Source organism: Anser cygnoides, chromosome 13 (assembly GCF_040182565.1).
Source record: "Anser cygnoides isolate HZ-2024a breed goose chromosome 13, Taihu_goose_T2T_genome, whole genome shotgun sequence".
In the NCBI taxonomy this organism is placed as follows: domain Eukaryota; kingdom Metazoa; phylum Chordata; class Aves; order Anseriformes; family Anatidae; genus Anser; species Anser cygnoides.
The window spans coordinates 20,427,054-20,448,618 of NC_089885.1; the positions used below are offsets into that span (position 1 = coordinate 20,427,054).

The window sequence follows — 21,565 nt, forward strand, 5'->3', positions numbered from 1 at the left end:
GGCGGCGTGGTGCTGCCCCTCGGAAATGGGGCTTCCTTCTGTGCTAAACACGGTCATCCAAAACTGGGCTCCTGGCAGAGCAGCGAGCCCAAAGAATTGTCCAAAGGAGAGCATTAAATCAGCGAACGAACCAGAGAGTCAAAGTGAAACCGACAGTGCACATAGCCAGACCCCTTCACCTGCTAGCCTCCAATTTAAGTGCACCCCACACGTAGCAGCAAAGGCCCTGGTCTATTTAATAAATAGCATTAAATAACGACTCACACAAATTCCTCACCCTGGACCATGAGGACCTGGGTTACCCCAAGCCCCTCTCATTGCCCCTTCTTTGACTTTTCCTCCAATATCCGCACCTCCGCAGATTATTGTTTTGCTGGTTTGGTTGTTGTTTGTTTAATGGTGTGAGTTTCCATCCATTAATCTTACCGAATTAAAAATGCAGCAGAAGGCTGGAGTTTGTCTACACAACAGAATGCAGCACACTGCGTCAGGAGCCAAGCTGGAATTAAATGTGTTGGCTCCAGAAACACAAACTACCGGTGTAATCAGTAGTGTCCTGCCAAGCCCAGCCAAAGATCGTGCTAATGAGCCACCCTGCCCCAGGACCCCATGCTGCTACTTCTGCAGGGTGCTCAGCTCCCTTCCTTGGGCACAGCCGGGTGTGTTTTGCCCGTGCGGCTGCACCAGAGGGAGCCAAGCCATTGCTAGCCATGACACCCCACCGCATCAGGCAGCGCTGCTGCCTGGGGTCGCTCCTTGGGGTCCCCAAATCTCTGCTATCACAAAAAGCCTCTCCCAGGCAAACGTGCAGGTCAGGAAGGCAGCACGTGCTGCCCCTGGTGCTAGGGCAGGTGCTCTGTCTGGGGGGGTAGGTCACGCGTGGTCCTCTCCTGCTCTTGGGAGAGCCTCAACAGCACCTTAGGACGTCGGGGCTGGAATTCACCAGGGGCTTGTACTGCACGCAACTATCTCTCTATAGCATGGAATCAGAACTTGGCAGACCATCCAGGCAACACACAGTGCACAGCATGGATGCTCAGCAGCAAAGTCCTACATTTTATTCTTTAAGTGCAGTGCCCACCCTTTCATCCCTATGTGTTCTTTTTATAACAAAGGTAAAATAAGGACCCTTTACCATTTCTTTTTTGGTCACCTCCTGAGTCCCCTTTGATAGTATCTCTGAAATTAAAACAGGCATCGGACAGGTAATGGTTAAAGCTGTGCTTTTACAAGCTGACGTGCAGAAACACAATACAAGTTATTGACCTAGATGTGAAAAATGTATATGGTGTGATAATAATTCAGGGCAGGCTGGAAGCACTCAACTTCCACAGATGAGTCAGTTTATGACTTAGTCTGTTTGTTTCCTTCATGTGTACACGAGATAGCTTGATAAAAAGTTAATCGTAAAAGATAGAAGAGTTCTGGGTTTAGGTTCCTTTATGCTGTGTCCCAAGTACACCCTGATGGTTTTGCTCTCCTGTCATCCTCCCTCCATGTGACCGTTTTGCTCAGACCGAAAACGCAGGCACCGGTAGCATGAGATATGTCAACAGTTTAACACATCATTCTGTGGTATTCCTGCACACTAGGCAGGAAGTGAAGAACCACGCTGCATCCAGCAGTGGAAAAATTAATTAATATAATAATTGGAAGTAGAATGGGGCCAGAATTCTACAGCCATTTTTCCTTCACCAGCAGAAGATGCTATGACATCCCCTGCAACTACAGCCAGTTCACTTTTATCAGAAAGGCAACACTCCAGTCAGTGTAGCATCTCTCCCTTCACATACATTAGTTAAAATAAATAGTAAATCTATAAAATCATTCCCCCACCTCCCCTCCCGAACTTTTAAGATTCTAAATTTCAACAGCATTTTTGAGGATCAGAGCAAAAGACACTGTTGGAGTGAATTCCTTCAGTGCCTTAGCCTTTGTGTTACCCAGATAGTCTCAGCAGTTATGGGATTACCTTGCTTATAGGGTATCTCTGTTTAATCTTGAACAAACATCTCCTTTGGGCATTCTTCTTTGAGGCCTTCACCTCTCAGAGCAAGCCAGATGGGTTCACAGGGAGCTATTGGCTTGCTCTCCAAGTAACTGTGAATAGGCTGATGATGCAGCATGGGACCTCAGCCCACTTCCCCTTCTCTTAAAACTGGAGGCGGGGTGGTGGTGGTGGTGGTGTCAGTTTTGACCCAGATTATCGGGGGCAGCACAGGACAGGCCTGGAGCCACACGTTATCAGCGCTCAGCAGACACGCTGGACTGAGAGAGCAGGAAATCTATGCGAGGCTCTGTTTCCTTCGAGATGGAGAAGGCTTTGCTTGCAAGAGCCAAGTAGGTGAACCTGTCAGCTGGATGGAAGTTCCTGAATCTCCTTGCTAGCAGTTCATTAGCCCTGTTTTTACCTGCTGTCCCAACTGATCAAGAACAGGTTTGACTTATACCACAGAGGCATGAAGTCAGTAAGGGCTAGTGACCAAACTACCTGTCGTCTGCCTGCTCTTCAGCCCCAGCATAATGAACTGCAGGCACCCACACGTGTTGTAGCATGGAGCCCCGGGGTGGCTCCCGGGCCTAGGTGTGCTCCTGCTTCGGAGAGGAGGCTGTTCTGCAGCTCCCACCCTGCTGTAGCTCACTTTCTGACTGCCTTTGGAGGCAGTTTCCCCAGGGGTGCACAAAGAAAAAATGCTACTGTTCAATGAGGCCATGGCACTTTCTCAGCACCGGCATAAAGGCGATTTGACAAGTCCACCACCAGAAGCGAGCAGCCTCCAGCGTACCCTCTGCACTGAACGTGCATGAACTTGCTAGCAATCTTCTGCACCAGTGACAGTGCTGGAACAGGAGCAGGTAACATGCTCCTGAGCTCTCTGCCACATTAATTTTCTTCTGGAGAGAAACCAGCAAGCACCGAGGGACAGTTTTAACTTTGGAGTACCGCTTTCTGTGGAAGCCTTTTGTCTCTGGGAATTTCTACCCTGGTTTAGCAACTTGGTGAAATGCAGGGGGCAGAGCTGGAAGGGATGCCAGCCTGCCCAGCCAAGCAGAAGGGACAGAAGTCTGCTTTTCCTCTGAATCCAGCACAGCCACTGCAACAAGCGCCCTTCAAGCTATGCCCAAGAGCCCTCACGCTGCAGCCTAGTTCCCCCTCTGGTCTCATGGCTGTTACTCACTTACGTTCATTTGTCCCTGTCTCTCATCTGAAGATCCCCATAAGGGCAATCCCTATTATTACTCGTCATCCTCAGGACATCCTGCTGAACACCCCAGAAATAAAGGAGAACAGAGATACAAGGGGGTTTCCTTAGATACAAGCCTTTACTCATGCTTGTGTCTTGTGGTGCGATAGTGTAGGCACCAACCATCCCAAAGGTCAAAGTAACATCCCCCAGATATTCACAGCAGCACAGATGTTGATCAACAGCTGAGCACTGAGGCAGTGGCCCCGCCATGTGTCTTCTCCTTGTTCTGGCTCAGGTCTCCCTGTGACGAGCAGAAGGAAAGCGCTGTGCTGGTGCCGATGGAGGTCCTGAGGCACCCTCCTCTCAAAGGGCTGTAGGGAAGAAATATCCCAACATGTCCTGGTGTCATTCTTACCCCCAAACTTTTACTTGTTTACCAACAGCTTGTCGCCTTGGCTTGGATTATCCTCCTGGCATAAGTTATGCAGCATCTCCAAGTATAAATAATAATTAAAAAAAAGTGCTTTAGCAACAAGGTCAAAAGAGCCCATGAAGATCACTCTCCTTTCTCCAGACTTCATTGTCTGCACAATCTAGCCAGCAGGGAAGGATCACGTTCACACCAGTGTTACTCCTTTCAAACACAAATTAAAAGTCAAGCAGGAACTAAGGGAAGGCTTTGCAGAGCAAGCCCTTTGCCTGCTTCTCACCACATTTCATGCAGAGGGATGGTTTTCTTTTGTGCACAAGCCACTTTCAGAGCCATCTCTCCCATGTCAGCTCACAGCACCAGAAAGTGAAAAACTTCTGCCACGACCAGAGAGAATTCAGCTCTGGGATTCTCATTTCCAGCGACAGATAAACAAAAAGCCACAAGACCCAGGGAAAAATGGCTAATGACAGGAAAGTCAAAGAGGTAGATCCGTCACATTAGCAGCGAGCCTGACGAGGGTTCATGAAGCAGAGGGTAATGACAGCAGTCTACCACAGTCTGGAGAGGACTGATTGTGAAAGTGGGGCAAGAGAAACATGCGAGGATGTGTCTGAAGGGCTGCAAAGCCATAATTGTTACGGAGATCCTCCCGGTGTCACGGACAGTGCTGTCACCATGCCCAGATTTGTTCAGGTCCTGAAGAGGTACCTACCAGAGCCTGAGATGTTTTTTGGGGGAGTGAAGTTGCAGACAGCTAAGGAAAGACCCACTAGCGCTGATTTATTTCTCTGGCAGTGTTGCTCTGACCGGTGCTGGAAGCCACCCAAGGGCGATGTCAGGGTCCAGGTTTTCCCATCTTTTTCCTTGGAGGGTGCTTGTGCTGGCCTGTGCCAGGGGTCGGGGCTCTGCGTTCCCCCGACAGCCTTTATGCTAGCTTTCCTGCCCGGCAGAGTTGGAGCAAATACATCCACTCAGATGGATCCCCTCTGCCCGTGGGGCCAAGTGGGTGGTTTATTCCCTCTGGACCCGTTGCCGGATATTAATTGCCTTGTTCTGGCTCTTAGTCCCTGGGAGACTCTTCCAGCCGAGCAGATCTCACAAAGCTGGTAATTCCAGCTGCGGGCCCAGATTGCAATGCTTCCCGCTCTGAACATTGTCACTTAGCTGTCACCTCCCCACCGCAGCCCCTCCTGCCAGCCTGACCCTTTGCACCCTTCGACTAACTGCAGCGCTTCCCCGCAGGACACCAGCGGAGCCCAGCGCCTCCGCTGCACATTGACCCCTCCAGCCCTCCCCTGGGCCTGCAGTCACCGTGCAGGCAGCCGGAGGAGGAGAGGGCTCCGCATATTCGGCGCTTGACCCTGCCTTTTCCCAAGCAGAAATTCAAGCAGGACCTCTCTAGGAGGGGATCGCGACATCTCCCCCGGGGCATTCCTCGCTATTGTGGCTCCTCTCCTCCGCCCCAGGCGCTGTGTGTTTGTACTTACCAAATGCAAATCACATTTCCCACCCTCCTGGCTGGATCTCTCACTCCGCAGTGTCCTTTGCCTGTTTTCTTCTCCCTAGCTCGTTTTGCAATGCTCCAGGGAGCTGGCAGCCCCTCCCAGCTTCACCTCCCTCTGATCTGGCCGTGAGGTGCCTTTGGGTTAAGCAACCCTCCGAATTAAGTACCTGCATCACCTGGCCTGGCTCTGGGCACAGAAACTGCAGCCCTTTTGCAGCTGGAGCATCCCTTTTCCGAGGAATGCTGGTGACTAACTCCTAATTGCATTTTAAAAGAAAATCTGGAGATAGCTTCTTGGCCTCGCGCAGCTGCGGCGGAAGCCTCGCAGCTGTGGCCTTACTGTCACTCTGGGAAGGCTGCATGTCAGCAGCCAGATCAAGTCAACGGCACATTAACGACTGATAATGGTAGTTAACTCACTCAGTTAGCTATGTGAGCATAGGCTTCACCCCTGAGCATTTCAGCTTCCAGCTCCCAGGCTCGTCTCAAGCCACCTTGGACTCCCAGCTATTACTCATTGTTAATACGGAAACCTGGAGCACATTAAATGGAGGGGATGGTTTACAATAAAAGCTTATGAATTGATTCTGTGACCCAGCAGAGGCTGTTAAAAATGATTGAGTGAATATGGAAATGAGTAATCGTACAGCTGGACTCGGGGCTGAGCACAGCCAACTCCATTCAATACAAACCACAAATAACACAAGGCGCACGCAAAGCTGGCCGAGGCTCTAGGTCACGGTGGGAGCTGCAGGAAACCGTCCTGGGACTTCAGTCACATTTACCTGTGCTCCTCACGCTGTAGGCTCTCCTCAGCACGTGTGCATTTAGGCTCGTCCCCTCTCTCCAAAGGCTGCATGAACGGGAAACTCTTATTCCACGCGAGCACTTGGCCAACCCCTGTACTAAAAGCAGTCGAGGGAACAGAGGGAAGTAAAAGGCAGATCAGGACCCCATCTGTGATGCACACTTGTTTAGTCCGCCCCACATGCGCTTGGATCAGAAAATAAGCCTCAACTGCCTCAGTTTCCAGCTACCAGAACTTTTATGCTTGGTGCTTTAGGATCTCCTTCCAGCCTCATTTTCTCTGTGAATGCCAAGGAGGTGGAGGGAGGTCGTCTTAGGAAACACAGAGGTCTGTCGCAGAGAGGTACGGTATGATACGTTTATTTAAAAAGCACACACCGGAATCCCACTTACATTAAGTATGGAGACGAAAGGTTCATTCTTATGTCGCTGGGGCCCTGGAGCCCTGTCCTCTCTCCAGGCCAGTGCCAGCTCGCCTGGTATCAAAGGGGTTGGAGGAGTGGGCTGAAACCCTTAGAGGTGGGAAAGAAGGGGCAGGAAGGAGGAGCAGTGAGTACACTGCGTGCTGAACGGGCTTCCACCTCCGATGCAAGTCCAGAGGGCAGAAGCTGCCATAGATGCCCTGTGAATGCATGGCTGGTAGGTGCAGTTCTGCCACGCTGCCCGACCTGGGAAGCCGCTGCCCATCGACGTGTGTGCTGTCGTCAGGCACAGACGGAGTCTCCGCACTGCGAGAGCAGCAGGTCCTGGAGGGGAGCGATGAGCTCTGGCTCCTGGAGCCATACCTGGTTCTGCCTGCGTCCGAGCCGTGTCATTTCAGATGCTGCAGAGGGCACCGGAGCAGTATTTGCCCACGAGGAGGAACATTCAATGGTGTTGGGTAAACCCACAGCAGAAGCCTGCTGCCAGAGGAGCTGCCCGTGACCCCCTCACCCTAAGCAGTTTTCCTCCTCTGCAGCCTCCTCCCGATGGGCAGCTCGCTACCCCCTGCCCATCCATCACTCCTGGCTTTCAGGCCACTGTCAAAAACCTCCTGCAGAAAGACAATGGCAGCCTGGGGTCCCCATTCACCCCTGGAGAAAAGGGCCTGTGTGTGCAAAGTGATAAATGGACGGTCCCCAGCTGGAGACGGGGCGCTGGATGCTCCTGATCGGCCGCAGGAGGGCAGCCCTTTGTCTCGCTCTGGGCAGATGGGGCAGAGGTCGGTCTCGGGGTTTTGGCTTCCCATCATCGCTCAGTTTGGGGTCTTCCATGGCAATGCTGGAGTCCAGGCTCCCAGCACAGTCCCCTCCTTGCCGAACTCGGCGCATCCCTTGCGGTTGGCTCCCAGTCTCCAGCTGTGCCCCGGGGGACACCCACTGGAGCCCTCCCGTGTGCCGCGACGCCTCGGGCGCTATTTGCAGACGTATCTCTCCACCAGCCGCCGGCACCTCTTGCACACCACGTAGCAGCACCAGTGGTACTTGCAGTGACACCTCTCCACCACCTCCTCCGTGTAGGCGTTGTAGCCGCGGCCGCAGCACATCAGGTCGCAGCCCTCGCTGCCCAGGGAGCTCTTGTTGCACTGCCTGCCGAGAGGAGGGCGCAGGAGACGGAGGTGAGGGGTCGGGACCGTGCTGCCCACCCCCAGGGTGCTGCCCCGGCCCCTGCTGGAGCAGGTTTGCTCACAGAGCCTGCCCGTAGAGGTACGGGGGTGGCAGGGCTTCCTACAGCCGATGCAAGCAGCACTCGGGGCTGCAGAAACCTTCCTCACACCCCCTTGACCACGCTGCTGAGGGATCGCGCTGACCGCCACCGAGCACTCCTGGTTCCACGTGGCTGATGGAGGCTCTCCGCCTGGGAGGCTGATAGAGCACATCTGCAGCAGTTTCTTACCTGTCCTGCGTCCCCTGAGACCCCAGGTGGACGTTGGGCACGCAGTAGTCAGGGGAGTTGATGAGATAAACCAGATCCGTCTCTTTCAGCAGCCTGACGTCTGTTTCTTTGGGTACCAGCTGCTTCCTGGGCCCGATGAGCCGGTGGGTCACCCTGACGGCTGCCAGGTACTTGGACTTGAGCTCAGAAGCGATTTCGCCCAGGCCTGGCAGCCCCTTCCAACAGGTCTTAACCGAACAGGAGCCTGAAACACCGTGGCATTTGCACTTGGTATCCAAGGAGTCACTCAGCACCTGCGGAGGTTGGAAAACAGATGAACATATTGCCTGCTGCTGGTGCCCACCCCTGCCGACTGATCTGCACGAGCATCCACGGGAAGCTTCAAGAGACGAAAGAGCCCAGCTGCCTCCTGCCACCCGAGAGAGTTCCCCTCTCTTGTTTAGAGGTGGAAGAAAATGCTGCTGCTGGGACAGCGGAGTGCCTCCTTGTAATGAATATAAAGGGGCGATCGAGGGGTGCTGCTTTGTTCCCTTGTGATAATCATGTAACCCTTGGGAAGGGTCTGCGGGAGCTTGTGGTGGGCTGGCAGCATTTTTTTTTGGGGGGGGAGCAAGGGGGAATGTCTCTGCAAACACATCTCACGCCAATTTAACCACTTAGTTGCCTCCTCACCCTAAGGACGGCACCCCCCCAGCCTGCCTGGGGTCCCCCCCTCACCTCAGGCACCCCTGCGGCAGGCTGCGGGGGGCCAGGCCCATACCCACCTGCCTGCCCACCGCGTTGTTATGCAGATTCGCGGCCCTGAGGGCCTGCCTTCCCGGCCCACTGGATTTCGGGGGGCTGTCAGCAAAGGCGGCGCCGAGCTGGAGGCCGTAGCGCAGGTTGTCCCCGCAGCCGCCCCATCGGAAGTCGGGGCCCGGCACCTCGGAGGGGGCAGAGCCGCAGGAGCAGAGGGGCAGCGACCCCGAGGCGCAGGCTTGGGCGATGGAGTGGGCGACGGCGGCCGCAGCCAGGGCGTGGACGAAGGCGGACTCCCTGGTCCCTGGGGAGAGAAGGGAGTCTCACGTCTCGCAGCGGAAGGAGGCTTGTTTCTTGCAACGGGATAAAACTACGACCTGACGCCCTTTTCGGGCTGTATTTTTAGCCTGTGTGGCTGTTATATCCTGCTCTCAGTATACAGCCTGTTTTCCCCCTTTGTCTGGAGCCTCCAGCAACTGTTTTCGTTTGAGTGGAAGTCACTCTGCGATCTCCTGCTGGTCTGAGTAGCACGGGATTAACGCCGGAGCGATGGCAGCAAGTTTTCTCCAAAGCGTGCACCTAGAGCAAAGCTGATGCCCATCGGCTGCCCTGCAGTGCTGTGCGTTAAAGCACTGCCCGACGCACGGCCTGGGAAGCTGCATGGGGCAGGAGGCGGAGGTGAGTACCCGAGGGGAAGCCCCCTTTACCTTTCAGCAGGTCGGGACCAAAGCTGGGGGCGCGCTGGATGGAGGAGCAGTTCCACCTCATGCCTGCGAAGGTCCTCTGGCAGGCGCTCACGGTCTCGGCGGCAGCCTGGACGACGCTGTGCATCACCTCCAGGTTCCTCCGGCACATCTGGACCTGGTCGGGCACCAGCCCAGCCAGCAGCCGGCAGTGGTGGCTTTCGTCCCAGGCCACCCTGCTGCCGCTCTCCGCCAGCCCCCTGTTGGGAGAGGAGAGGGGAGAGGGGACCGTGGGCACTGGGGTGGGGGTGAGGGGATGGGGACCGCAGGGGACGAGCAAACGGGGACCTGGGGAGCGGGTGACAGGGGGCAGACCCGAGGTGTCCTGCTGCAGGGGACCCGCGGGGGAGCCCCCCTGTCCCTCCTTCCCCTTCCTCCCCCCCTTGCACCCCGTTACTCACAGCCACTGGATGGCCGCGGCGAGCCCCAGCTGGCAGAGCAGGATGGCGGTGGGCACGGCGGGGTGGCCCATGGCTGGGGACAGGACCGCAGGACCAGGACAAGCTGGGACCAGGGCCGCCCGCCCCCTTTATACCCGCGGGCGCTGCCGTCCTGCCCCCCGGGGAGGGGAACAAAGGCGGTTTCGGTGCCATTCACAGCTCGCAGCCCTCGGGGAGGACGGGGAGGCCGCCCCAGCCCCTGTCCTCCAGCCTGGGTGCCTGGGGACCCCGGTGAGCGCAGCCTGGAGCGGGGGCTCGCTGTTCAGGTACCCCCGCTGTCGGTGCGGTTGTCCCCAAAGTGGCATCTCCTTGGGGAAAAAGCCACGGCAGCACCGAGCAGCTCCATGCAACGTGGTGGCAGAGGGTGCCTGGGCTCTGCCCTGTCCCCCCTGTGCGCCCCTGAGCGCTCCCCGGCCACAGACCACTTCTCAGCCCAGCGAGGCACTGCGGAGGCCCCGGCACCGCACACACGCTGCTCTCCCGGGGTGAGTGGATATCACCTTTGGCATCTCCAGGAGAGCCATTGGATTGCAAAGCAAATAGGTGTTTCTTTGCTCAGCAGATAAAAACTTGTCCTTGCAAGCAGGGGATGCTGGCAGGGGATGTAGGCGGGCAAGAATCAGAAAGGGGCGACATTAGTAAGGGACAAAAGGGGTTGGCAAGGGCTGATCTTAATTTCTCTCTCTTTTTTTTATTTTTTTTTTTTTTCTCCTTATTTTCTTTGCTCAGAGCTTTAAAAAAAAAAAATCCATTTTCCTGGACCCAGAGAGAGTGAAAGTCTCAGCTGCCTGCCCCCTCTGTCCCCACAGCCCCACGATGACAGGGAGGACTCAATAGCAAGCAGGACTCCAGATGTGTGTGTGTCAGTCAAGGGCACGGACGCTGGTCTCAGGGGCCCGGAGCGGCCCCAGCCCCTGGGGACGGCAGAGGGAAAGCTGCGCGGGGCGTGGGCACCCCATGGAGAGCAAGGGAGGCACGAAGGGCTCTCCTGCCTCTGGGACCCCAGTGACCCCGAGCCCAGCGCTGTGCCAGCACTGGAGCTAATTGCATGCGGGGAAATCCTGCCCCTGGACACCGACTGCTCGGCTGCAGAGAAACCACGCTCCTGACCTATTGTCTCCGTCAGGGCACCGGCAGCTGCTGCGGGGTTTCATAACTGCGAGGGCCAGGCTGCTGACAGCGAGGGCGAGCGGCAGGGGACACGGGGAAGGCTCCCCGTGTGCAGCCTGCGAGCACGTTCCCTGTAACCCGGTTAAAGCACCGCTGCAGGAAGGCGGCGGGCTGCGGAGCAGCATCTCCCAGCTCCGCACGCTGCCATACGCCCTGCACAGAGAGCCTTGAGACAGCCCCAAAACTAAAGGCACCCATTAGGAAACACGGTGAGAGGAGGATTTAAGTCGGCTTGGGGCTGTCCTTAGCGTGTCAGAGCCCGGTCTGTAACTGGCATGGGGCTTTCTGCTGCCTTCAGCACCCCGAAGAGCATGGGGGCAGGAGGTGCAGCCGAAGGACTTTGTCACTGGGCTTTCCAGCCCAGCACCAGCGCCTTGCCCTGTGCTGCTAACTCCTCAGCAGGCTGCTGAGCACAGCACAACCTGCTTCTCCAGCCGGCTGGGCCAGGAAACCCAGCTTAGGTCCGATGCTGCGGGCTGCCTGTGCACGGGTCTCAGCTGCGGAAGCGCCCGTGCCGCTGCCAGGACTTGATCCCAGCGGGCAGAAGCGATGCAGCAGGGAAAGCAGGGCCTCCTCGGGCAGGAGCTGCTCTGTCTAGGACTTCTACTTTGGGATTTCACTTTCTCCCTCGCTGTGCAACTTCCCTTCTAGCAGGAAGGTGCTTTCCCTCCGCAGGGCTTCGCTGGGCGCCTGGTTAGCATCCCCCCGTGACCTCCCTTTGACTTGCTGTCATGCGAACCAGAGCCAGGACACGCAGCCTGAACTGGTGACCTTCCTGAGCCACTCTCCTGCGATGAAAAGGCCAAGGTGCATTGTGCCTGGGCAGCGGCCCATGCGGAACGGTCCCCCTAGGAAAGGGCCGAGGTCACTCCCAAATCCCAAGCAGAGGTACGAGGGGCTGACCTAAAAGAGAGAAAAGAAAGCGAGAGACGCTGTGTTGTGGCTCCCTGGCATCAGCTGGTTCCGATCCCCTTAACCTCCCTGCTCCTGGCTGAAAAAATAAGTCCTACGAAGCAGCACCCGGTGCTGGGCCAGATGCTGGTGCTGCGTGGGACGGGGCAGCGGCTCCACGGCTGTGGCCACCAGCTCGGTGCTGCTGCTCGCTCTGTGCTCTGGAAGTCCCTGATATTTTTTGACATCCCACCTTCCCAGCGTGGCTTTTGCAGATCCTTCTCCTACCTTGGCCAGAATCGGCTGTGGTGTCCCCACTTCTCCCTCCCGCTGGCCCGTACGGGCCTTTCGCTCCAGCCCCGAAGATTCTGATCTTGTGAAATGTTTTCCTCTGTAAGTTCCCTTTCTCAGCCCTGGGGAATGGGGAAATGCCTTGCGCCCGGAGGGGGACATCGCGGGGAAATCTGAGCAGCTTCTGGAGCAATGAGGAATTTTTTGACCAGGAAAAGCTGCTCTTGTCGGGGCTGGGAGGTGCTCGGGTGCTTTTCCGCGCATCATGTGCGCAGCCTGCAGAGGGAGGTCAGCGTTTCACCAAGCACATGCAGGGCAGGAATTGCCAAGCAGAGACAACCCTGCTGCCACGCTCCGGTGGCTCCCAGTCCCTCCCAGTTGCAGTCGCTCTGCCCTGGGCTTCTTGGTGGCAGTGCCAGCCCCCAGCCCACCAGGCAGAGGCGCTGAGCAGGTCGGTGCTCTGAAGCCCCCATATCGTGACTAAGGCAGCTGCTGCTGGGGGCTCCTCACTGTATGTCGCGACAGGGACTTCAGACGAGAGGGTCAGGAAGGTCAGCGGTACCTTATCTCTGCTGAGTGGTGCACAAAGGTGGGCAAAGTGCGAGTCCCCTGTGCTGGTGGTGGTGGGGGGAGGCTTCTGGGCTCTGTAGGCGCCTGGTCGTTACCTAACGCAGCCCGGGGTAGCACGAGCCTGCTTTACTGCGAGGGCGCATTGCTGGCTCACGTTCAGCGTGGTGTCCTCCAGGACCCCAGGGCTTTGCACCCCAAATCTTGGTAGTATTGACCTGGGGCTACGTGACACCGCAGCGCTGTTGAAGCCAAGCTGGGTCTGAGCGGGGACAGAGCTTCCCGACCGATGCAGACCTCTTCTGTGGGCGCGCTTAGCGCCAGGCCCAGATGGGAGAGGGCATGTTGCCACCTTCTGGCCATGGTTTGCTCTTAAGGGCCACCATCTCCCCCCAGATCTGAGTCCCGGCCGTCACGGCGCTCCTCCACCGTGCTCGTGGCACTGGCAAGGCCCCCCGGCAGCGGGGCGCTTTGCCCCCCTGTTAGCTGTAGGGCTTCCAGGCAGACCCCTCGAGGCGTGGACGGTGCCTGATGCTGGGGTCTGGGGGCTCTCTACCAGCCTGCCTTGTGCTGGGGCAGCGTACAGCTCCCCAGTACGTGCCGGGGCCGGGCGGCAGGCAGGACGGCACCACTGGTCCCCAGCACCCGTGGCAAGGCTCCTGCCGCCCAGCACCCCTTACATCGGGCTGTGGGGCCGGGGCAAGGCCCCTGTTCCTGGCTGACAAAGCACTTCTCGCATCTCCTGAGAAGCAGGAGAGGCTCTGCCGAGCGTTAGCTTTTATCTCCGGGGGACGTCGCTTCCTTGGGTGTATTTTTGGATGCAAGGTCACCACGGGACACAGACGGGTTCGCGAGAAGCCGGTGCCAGCACAGGGAACGGCGTCCGGAGGCTTCTGATGCCAATCTCCGTCTGCCTCCTACAAAAGGTGATTTTTCACCAATCCCTCTTCACAGAAAAGTTTTGTGATGACTGAGCAGTAGGAAAAAAAAAGGCTTCCTTTTAAAGCAAATTCAACGCTTCGTTTGATGTCAGTTCCTCTTAGCTCCATCCTTGAAGCAAGCGCAGGGCAAGTACTAAAAATACCCCTTCCACTTCCACGTCGGGCTGCCTCGGGGCAGCAGGAGGCTGAGGAAGGGGGTTCCCAGCCCAGCGAAAGGCTTCCCTCCTGCATCTCCTGGGATGGAAAGTGAAGTGGTGACCAGCCGGGTCTCTCTGCCCGCGCTGTGGCTCAGAGCGCAGAGGAGCGGGGAGGGCACCCGGGGAGCGTGGCCCCACCAGTCCCTCCCTGCCCTTCTGGCTCCTGTTCCCCTGGGGAGGTGCAAGGAGGAGCTCACGGGAGGGCGAGGAGAGAACCTGCTGCTGGGCAGGGCTCAGAGCTCGGAGCCCAGGCCCAAAGGTCTGGTTCACAGGCACCAGGGTAGGGAAAACTGTCACTGCTCAGCATCCGGCTGTCGCGGGAGCTGCATGTGCTCACAGGAGGTCTTGCAGGCATGTCCCTGTCCCACCCAGCTGCTCAGCACCCACAGAGAGGCCAAGGAGGGGAGTAGCGGAGGAAGGTGAAGCTGGTTGTCCCGGATGTCCAAAGGTCCACGTGGCCCACCGTCAGGACTCTGGCTGGGGCCAAAGCAAATGACAGCGAATGGTTTGTGAACTGAGCAAGCACGTGGAGATCCCTCACCGCGTACCATCCCAGCCTGCGGTCACTTGCAGCTCCAGGCTTACAAGAGGCAGCTTCATCTGAGGACCTTCCACGGGCTCCCCTCCCGCCAGGTCTTCCTCTCACGCCCCTGGAGAAGACGGTGCCCTCCGCACCCCACGCTCACCTACCCACCGTGGAGGAGCCGCATCCCCTTGTCTGGGAGGCTGTGACAGTGCCGGGCTGCGGTGACACGGGGTGGTGGCACGCCGCCGTGCGGTGCCGACATCCAGCCTCACTCCGTGTGTCCCGGCCACCTCCCACCGTGTCCCAGAGGTGTGGACAGGACCTGGAGCTGCCCGGGCTGGTGGCACTGGTGGTGGCCACGGTGGCAGCAGGTGACCGTCCTGCTGCGGGGCGCTGCCTTCCCGCAGGGAAACCGCCCCCCTTCCTCTTTCCGACGCGCTCGGTCGGTGACCTCAGCACGGGACGGATACTCAGAAGCGGTCCGTGGGCGGCTGCGACCTGCCAGGAGCTGCTCCCATCAGCTGAGCCCCCCCCAGGAGCGCGGTGACGCTGCCTGCCCGCTTCCCCTCCTCGCCCTGAGGGTGCTCTGCGGGGACCAGCGGCACCTTCCAGCTGGGATGGCTCGCGCTCGAGGGGAACGGGGCACCTGGGGACACTTCCATGCTGCTGGGGCCGGCTGTGTAGCACGCCCTGTCCCCAGGGCCCCAGGACCGCGGGGTGGGGGCACCCAGCTGCAGAACATCTGCCTGCAAGCCCGGGACGGCAGGGACGAGCGAAGCTGCCGCAGGGTTTGGGAGCTGCTTTCCCAGCCCGTTCCCTGCCAGCGTCTGCGGGCTGGGAGGCTGCGTGCCGGAGGTTCAGCGGCAGGTCCCCGTCCGGCCGGAGCCCCACCAGAGAGGAAGAAAGTGTCATGAATAACACGCCCGACCTCGCCAACCGGGATGGAAATAGCTGACGGGAGTTTTGTTGAGTCACGCAGAAGGGGCTGTGGTAGCGAGCGATAATGGAAAGCAGTGGTGGCAAAGTCCTGCGAAAGGGAGGGACGCCCGGGCTGGTGTCCCGGAGGAAATGCAGCCAGGGCCGGCCGCTGGGACGGGGACGCTGCCACCAGCCTCCTGTCCCATCCCGAAGGCGCAGAGCTCACACCGCAGTGGGCAGAGACGCATCGAAACCCACCCTGCCGCGGGGAGCCAGGGGTGCCAGGACGGTGCTCCGTCAGAGCGGCTGCCTTCGGGAGCACAGGAATGTCAGCAAAAATTCAATAAAAGGGATACCTTCGGCGGCGGTGTGCACTCACGTGGGCTCGTCTGTTGGGTGAAACACGGAGCGGGGGAGAGGGACACCACAGCATTTAGGGCTGCGGCTGTTCCACACCTCGCAGCACCCCGAAGGTGTAACCTCCCCGAGCGTTAGCTCGGAGCGGCGCCGGGGAGATTCGGGCTCCGCCACGCTGTCCGGTGAGGAGCACGAGGGGCGCCCGCCAGCACCGCCCTCGGCGCCTGCAGCAGCTCGAGCTCCTGCCTCCACGGAGAAAAAGGGAAAACACAAAACCGTGCTCTAACCCAGGCCGCTTGCAGGCAAGGTAATTTCCACATGAGTTAGCAGAACAGCTAGTTGGGAATTCCTGATAAAATCTATTTTTCTTTGAAAACGGACTGATTCAGTGAAATGCGAAAGCTTTCCACTGGAAAGAATTAGTTTTGCTGGATTTCTCAACTAATTCTCTAGAAAATTTGTAAACGGTCAGAAGATTTTAACCACCACTGCTCTTTGTTTCAGACTCAGATTTATACCCTTACAGCTTGGCACAAACCCAGGACATTTTGACACAATCATTTATTTGCTCAAACCTCCAAATTCTACAGATCTCTTAACCTCGTTTTGAGTCAAGAAAAAGCTTCTCCAGGCTTTCTTTTCCTTTGTTAAGGCTCGTTGCCCCCTGCCCCGGCAGCCTCTCCAGCCCCTTTGCTAGGCCAGACCTCTCTTCCACCCCTCTTACCCTACACCACGAGTCTTTTTGCTGCCGCTCCATGGGGACAGGGCGCAGCCCGTGGACAGACCTGACACCAACCCCAGCACCGCACACAGTGTCCCTGCAGATCACACAGCTGTCCCCAGCTCCGTGTCCCTGCGAGGCACGGCAGCCGCAGCAAGCCTTGGGCGAGGAGGACACCGGTGGGAGGCAGAACAGCTCACAGTGAAACACGCAGAAAGTACAGCCCGGGAGGTGGCTGAAATGAGGAACGCACCAAATGTACCAGGGACACCCCCTCGAAGGCTGCAGCAGCGTTTGGGGCTCCATCCAGGAGCGCCCCTGGGACAAAAAGCAACACCCGGGGAGCAGAGGGCGGCTGGCGTGAGCCAGGACCCCGAGGGACTGCGGGGAGCTGGGAGCAGGGGCCGGGTGCGTGCAGAAGCAGGTCCAGCAAACACCCGCGGGCTCCAGCCCTGGCGTCCCAGCAGCGATGCAGGCAGCCTGGGGAAGGAGTGCGTTTTACAGCAAAAATGCCCTTTGCTTCACAGTAAAACCATGATAAGCTTGAGAGGGAAAAAAAAAAAAAGGAAAGAGGTAATCGGGATTTTAAGTGAATTCCAAGCCCTTTTGCTCTCACATCCCCTACACAACAGGTGTGTGGACGAGGAGGTGGCGTGCGCTGGGCCGGCTGGGGACTTTCAAGGTGGAACCAGAGAGATGTGAAACACAAGAGGTTTTGGCACGCCCTGATCTTTTCCCTTTCCCAGAGCTGGCCCCAGCCCCTGGATGCTGGGAGAGCCGCGAGGCTACGCAGACAAACACCTTTTCACAGCGGCCTTCGGGAGGGACAGACCAACACAAGCTGCCCAGGCCGGCCTTTCTTCTCCTTAGTGCTGAAAACGGTGGAGGGCAGGGCAGAACCACCCCCTGCAGCCACTTATTTAAGTATTAATTAATTACTAATTATTTAATTTCTTCCACAAACTAGCGTGGATGGGGACACCTTGCTTCTCAAGAGCAAGGGGGCTGCAGGAACCCAGACCCTCCTGGTGCCTGCCCAGCGCTGGGCTCAGCCCCGACGTTGCTCCGCAAAACACCTGAGATGCTGGAAACGTGTGCCCCGAATAATATTATTAATAATATTAATAGTAATTAGCATTCTGACCAACAGCTGCAGCTCTCAGCACCGGCCTACACTTTAGTGTCACCGTCTGCTGGCCTCTCCTTGGCTGCCTTCTCCGTTTTGGGACGGGGCACGAAGCCGCCCACCCTGCTGCCCCGCAGAGCCCCGCACCCCGGCGGCTTCTGCCCCCTCCTCAGGAGGCAGCACGCCCCGTAGCCCAGGCACAGCAGGATGCTCAGCACCACCACCAGCGCCGCCGGCGCCCCTTTGGGACGCGGGCAGGGCCACCAGGGGTGGCTGCTGAGCGGGGCCGAGAAGTTGCCGCGGCGGTGAGGGTAGGCGCAGAGCGCCCGCTCCAGGTCGGGCAGGCGGACGCGCGCCGCCCGCAGCGTGTCCAGCCAGCCCAGCCCGCAGCAGCTGAAGGGGTTCCCGGCCACCCACAGCACCCGCAGGCTGCGGGCCCAGCTCGCCACGGCCAGCTTGGCCAGCACCGGCAGGTTGTTGTCGCGGACGTCCAGGCTTTCCAGCGGGGAGCAGAAAAGACCCGCGGGCAAAAGGCTCAAGCGATTGCCCGAGAGGTCCAAGGCTTTGAGCGCGCCCAGGCAGGGGAGCTCTGTCGTGCCGTCCCCCATCCCGTTCCCCCGCAGCCAGAGCTCCTGCAGGGAGAGCTCCAGCCCCCCCAGGGCTGCCTTGGGCAGGGACAAGCCCGTGTTCTCGGACAGGTCTAGGGAGAGCAGCGAGGTCTGGTTGAAGGCGTAGGGCTGCAGCCGGGTGATGTTGTTCCTGGAGAGGCTGAGGTGCTTCAGGTGGGGGACGTTGTAGAAAGCGGTGCAGGGTCCTGCCCCGTGACGGCCCCCTCCCGACGTCCCCCCACGGTCACCTCCCCGGCTCTCACAGGGCTGGAGGCTGTTGGAGCCCAGGTCGATCGTTTCCAGCTGGGGCAGAAAATCAAAAAACCAGCGTGGCAAGGCGCGGATGAGGTTGTCGTGGAGGTCCAGAGAGCGCACGGAGAGGGACACGTTCTCCTGCGAGGTGGCCACGCTGTCCCCTTCTGTGCCACCTGTAAGCGTCTCCCTCGTTACGTCCTGGAGACAATTCATGGCCACGCTGAGATTGTGCAGAGAGCTCAGGCCATGGAAGAAAGCAAATGGGAACAGCTGCAGCTGGTTATTGCTGAGATCCAAGTCGGCCACACGGGTGAGGCCAGCCGCGGTGCTGGAGGACCCGTTAAACCTTGCCAGCTCATCGTAGGGCAGCGCGAACGCTGCTGGGTGGCGTGAGCTCGGGGCCAGCGAGGCAATGAGGTTGTTGGAGAGGTTTAAGTGTGTGAGGTAATGCGCTCTGGGGAGCTCTGGAAAATAGAGGAGCCTGTTGTGGCTCAGGTCGAGCACCTGAAGCAGGTAGGGTTCCTCTCCCTCCTCTGAGACGAAGAGCTCCAGGGCGTTGTGGCTCAGGTTTAAAACTCGCAGCTGCCTGAGGCTGAAGCCAGAGATGCAGTGGAGGGAATTGAAGGCCAGGTTCACCACCTCCAGCTCCTCCAGAGCCCCAAAGGCTCCCTCCTCGATTTCCATGATGTAGTTGTTGCTGAGGTTGAGCTCGCTCAGCCGCGGCGTGCTCCAGAAGATGCCCGCGGGCAGCCTCGTCATCCTGTTCCCGGACAGGTCCAGCTTCTTCAGCGTGCTGAGGCTGCTGAGGTACCGGCCCGCCATGTGGCTCTCCAGGTTGTTTGCCGACAGGTCCAGGACCTCGATGTTGCTGAGCAAGCCGAAGGCTCGCCCGTTAGCGAGGTAATTGCGGTCCAGGCGGTTCGAGCCCAGGAGGAGGGAGCGCAGCTTGGGGAGCTGAGCCAGGGCGGCTCCCGACACCGCCTCCAGCTGGTTGAAGCACACGTCCAGGTGCTCGAGCTGCCCGAACCCCCGCATGCGGCTCTCCGACAGGTTTCGGATGAAGTTGTTGGAGAGCTCGAGGTACTTCACTCCTTGGCCGAGCTCCTCTGGAAACCTGTGCAGGCCAGCACCCTTGCATGACACCTTCGTGGGGCTCTAGGGAGAAGCAGGAAAACCCATCAGCATGGGACAGGGCGTGCAAAGGCACCACCAGGCAGGGGATCTGCTCTTCTCCACGTGCCTGAGCGATGGGAAGGTGAGCCCCGTTCCATGTCCTACCCTGCGATGGGAAGGGGCCAGGCCACCGAAAGCTGCTCAGGAGACAAGAAGCTTGTCTGCAGGGCCGAGGGCTGTCAGAGGGGAAGGGGGACGTAGCCTTTGCTTTTATGTTTGTGGATGGTGCGGTTTTCTGGTTTGCAGTGCCCTGTGACAGGGTGGCACCCGAGCCGGTGGCCTGGCTCACCTGCTCCTGCCCTGGTGCGGGCTGGTGTCACCGATGGCACCGTTTCGGTGGCCCACACCCCTCGGGCTGCCGGCAGGCATCAGATGGCTTCTGCAGGTCATCACCAACACCCCGAGCCTCAGCCCTCGGGGAGAAGCGCATTTGAGCTGCGCAGAAGGGAAGGAAAAACCTCCGCCTGCTGCTCTTTCTGAGCAAGGAGAAGCCTTGGTGTCTGGTTGTCCTCCCAGGCAGCCCTGCAAGCACCATGGGCAAAGGGTAGGGGCAGCACTGACAGTGCCAGAGCATCCCTGTCCCCTCCTGGCGGCTGCACCTTCCCCTCCCTCCAAAGTGGTCCCCCTCGAAGGGCACCCCAGGGCATCGCCTTGGTGGAGCTGGGGGGGGACCGCTCGAGGTGCCACCAGCACAGCAGGACGGGGAGCAGCTGGGAAGGGCCCCGGGCAAAGAGGCTTGAAGGCAGGAGAGCCGAGGGGAGGACGGAGGTGGGAAGACAGGGAAGGAAAAGGAGACGGAGGCCGGATGAGGATGGACGGGGGGGATTTGCGTTTGGAACCTCCCTGCGCTGCACAGCGGGACGGGTGCCCGGGCCCAGCTCAGAGCCGGCGGGGAGCGCTGGGGCTGCGACAGCCCTCGGAAGCAGCCTTACCTGCTGGCACGGCAGGGGCTTGGGCCTCCCCTCCCAGCCAGGCTGGGCTCTGAGGACGGCCGGGAGCAGGCAGAGCAGCAAGCATCGCGGCCCAGCGAGCCGGGCTCCCAGCCGGAGCATGGTGGGCTGCGGGCGCTGCCAGCCCTGCCCGCTCCGCCGGTGCTCTCCGGCGAGCCGGGCTCGCTATAAATAAGCCTCGGCGTGGGATGGGGGAAGGAGATAACGCGGGGGGGGGTGTTCGCAGCTACGGAAGTGGGAGAAGAGAGACATACGACTACAGAGGGGAAAAACAGTGCACGAAGCCACAAGGAAGGGAAAGAGAAACCGCTGGAGCAGGGAGGAGGCAGGGCTGCGCAGGGGCTCAGGTGATCGACCGAAACCGCCGTGGAAATCAAGTGCCAGGGAGGAAAGCTGCTACCTGGGAAAGCAGAGGGTTGCTGCAGGGGTTCCCCCGCTCTTCTCCGGTTTCCTCTGCCCTGTGCCAGGGCTGGGCTGTGCCCAGACCCCAGCAGCAGCCACCAGGACCCCTGGGACCCCCTGGGACACCAGGGCCGCAGTGGAGCTTGGTGCCCAGGGGAGCAAATTCTCCTCCCGGCCCCGCAGCCGGGGCTCCCCCATGGCACCTGTGTGCCCTGGGAACCAACCGCTGCGGCTTTCACCGCCCGGCCCCTGGGGCAGGGGGTGCCCAGCACAAAGCAGAGCCCTCAGAGGGGACCAGGGGTGAACGCGGCCCCTGGCACTGTCAGCCCTTCCCCTGTCCCCAGCGGGATGCGCAGGGCTGGGCTCCTCACTGCCACATCCCTGCATCCCCACCAGGCCTGGAAACGGGCGTCCGGGCCACGCAGGAGACGTGGGGACACCTCCTGTGGCAGCTCCGGGCTGTGTCCGGGTCCCCAGAGCCGCACACCACGGACACAGGTGTTTTCGTGGTGACATCTCCGTGTCCCTGTGCCGCCTAGTGGTGACACAGTCCCTGGGGACACAGGGCCGCGGCCAGGGCCACCTCACAGCAGCCTTCACGGTGAGTCCTGCAAAACGGACTTCTGCTGCTTTTTTTGGCTCCAGGCGGCTGATCTCCCTCCATCTGTAGGAACGCGTCCGGGCTGCTGCCCAGCCTTAGCTGTTGTTCCAGAGGTAGAGCTGTTGCTCTGCTCCTAGACGTGC

General features: G+C 59.1%; 2 protein-coding genes across 2 annotated transcripts; both read right to left on the reverse strand.

The window, feature by feature from the left end:
• Positions 1 to 2,426: 2,426 nt before the first annotated feature.
• LOC106042950 (protein Wnt-11b-like) lies at positions 2,427 to 10,430 on the reverse strand. The gene is made up of 7 exons (XM_048076234.2): positions 9,690 to 10,430; positions 9,253 to 9,488; positions 8,572 to 8,849; positions 7,808 to 8,100; positions 5,109 to 7,500; positions 4,334 to 4,560; positions 2,427 to 3,559 (listed from the first exon to the last, which is right to left on the reverse strand). The coding sequence occupies exons 1-5, from the start codon at positions 9,758 to 9,760 to the stop codon at positions 7,326 to 7,328; spliced, it is 1,053 nt and encodes a 350-aa protein (XP_047932191.1). The 5' UTR covers positions 9,761 to 10,430; the 3' UTR covers positions 2,427 to 3,559; positions 4,334 to 4,560; positions 5,109 to 7,325.
• A 917-nt stretch (positions 10,431 to 11,347) lies between these two features.
• Positions 11,348 to 20,572, reverse strand: LOC106043010 (transforming growth factor beta activator LRRC32-like). The gene is made up of 2 exons (XM_013192268.3): positions 20,402 to 20,572; positions 11,348 to 19,451 (listed from the first exon to the last, which is right to left on the reverse strand). The coding sequence occupies exons 1-2, from the start codon at positions 20,519 to 20,521 to the stop codon at positions 17,478 to 17,480; spliced, it is 2,094 nt and encodes a 697-aa protein (XP_013047722.3). The 5' UTR covers positions 20,522 to 20,572; the 3' UTR covers positions 11,348 to 17,477.
• Positions 20,573 to 21,565: the final 993 nt, after the last annotated feature.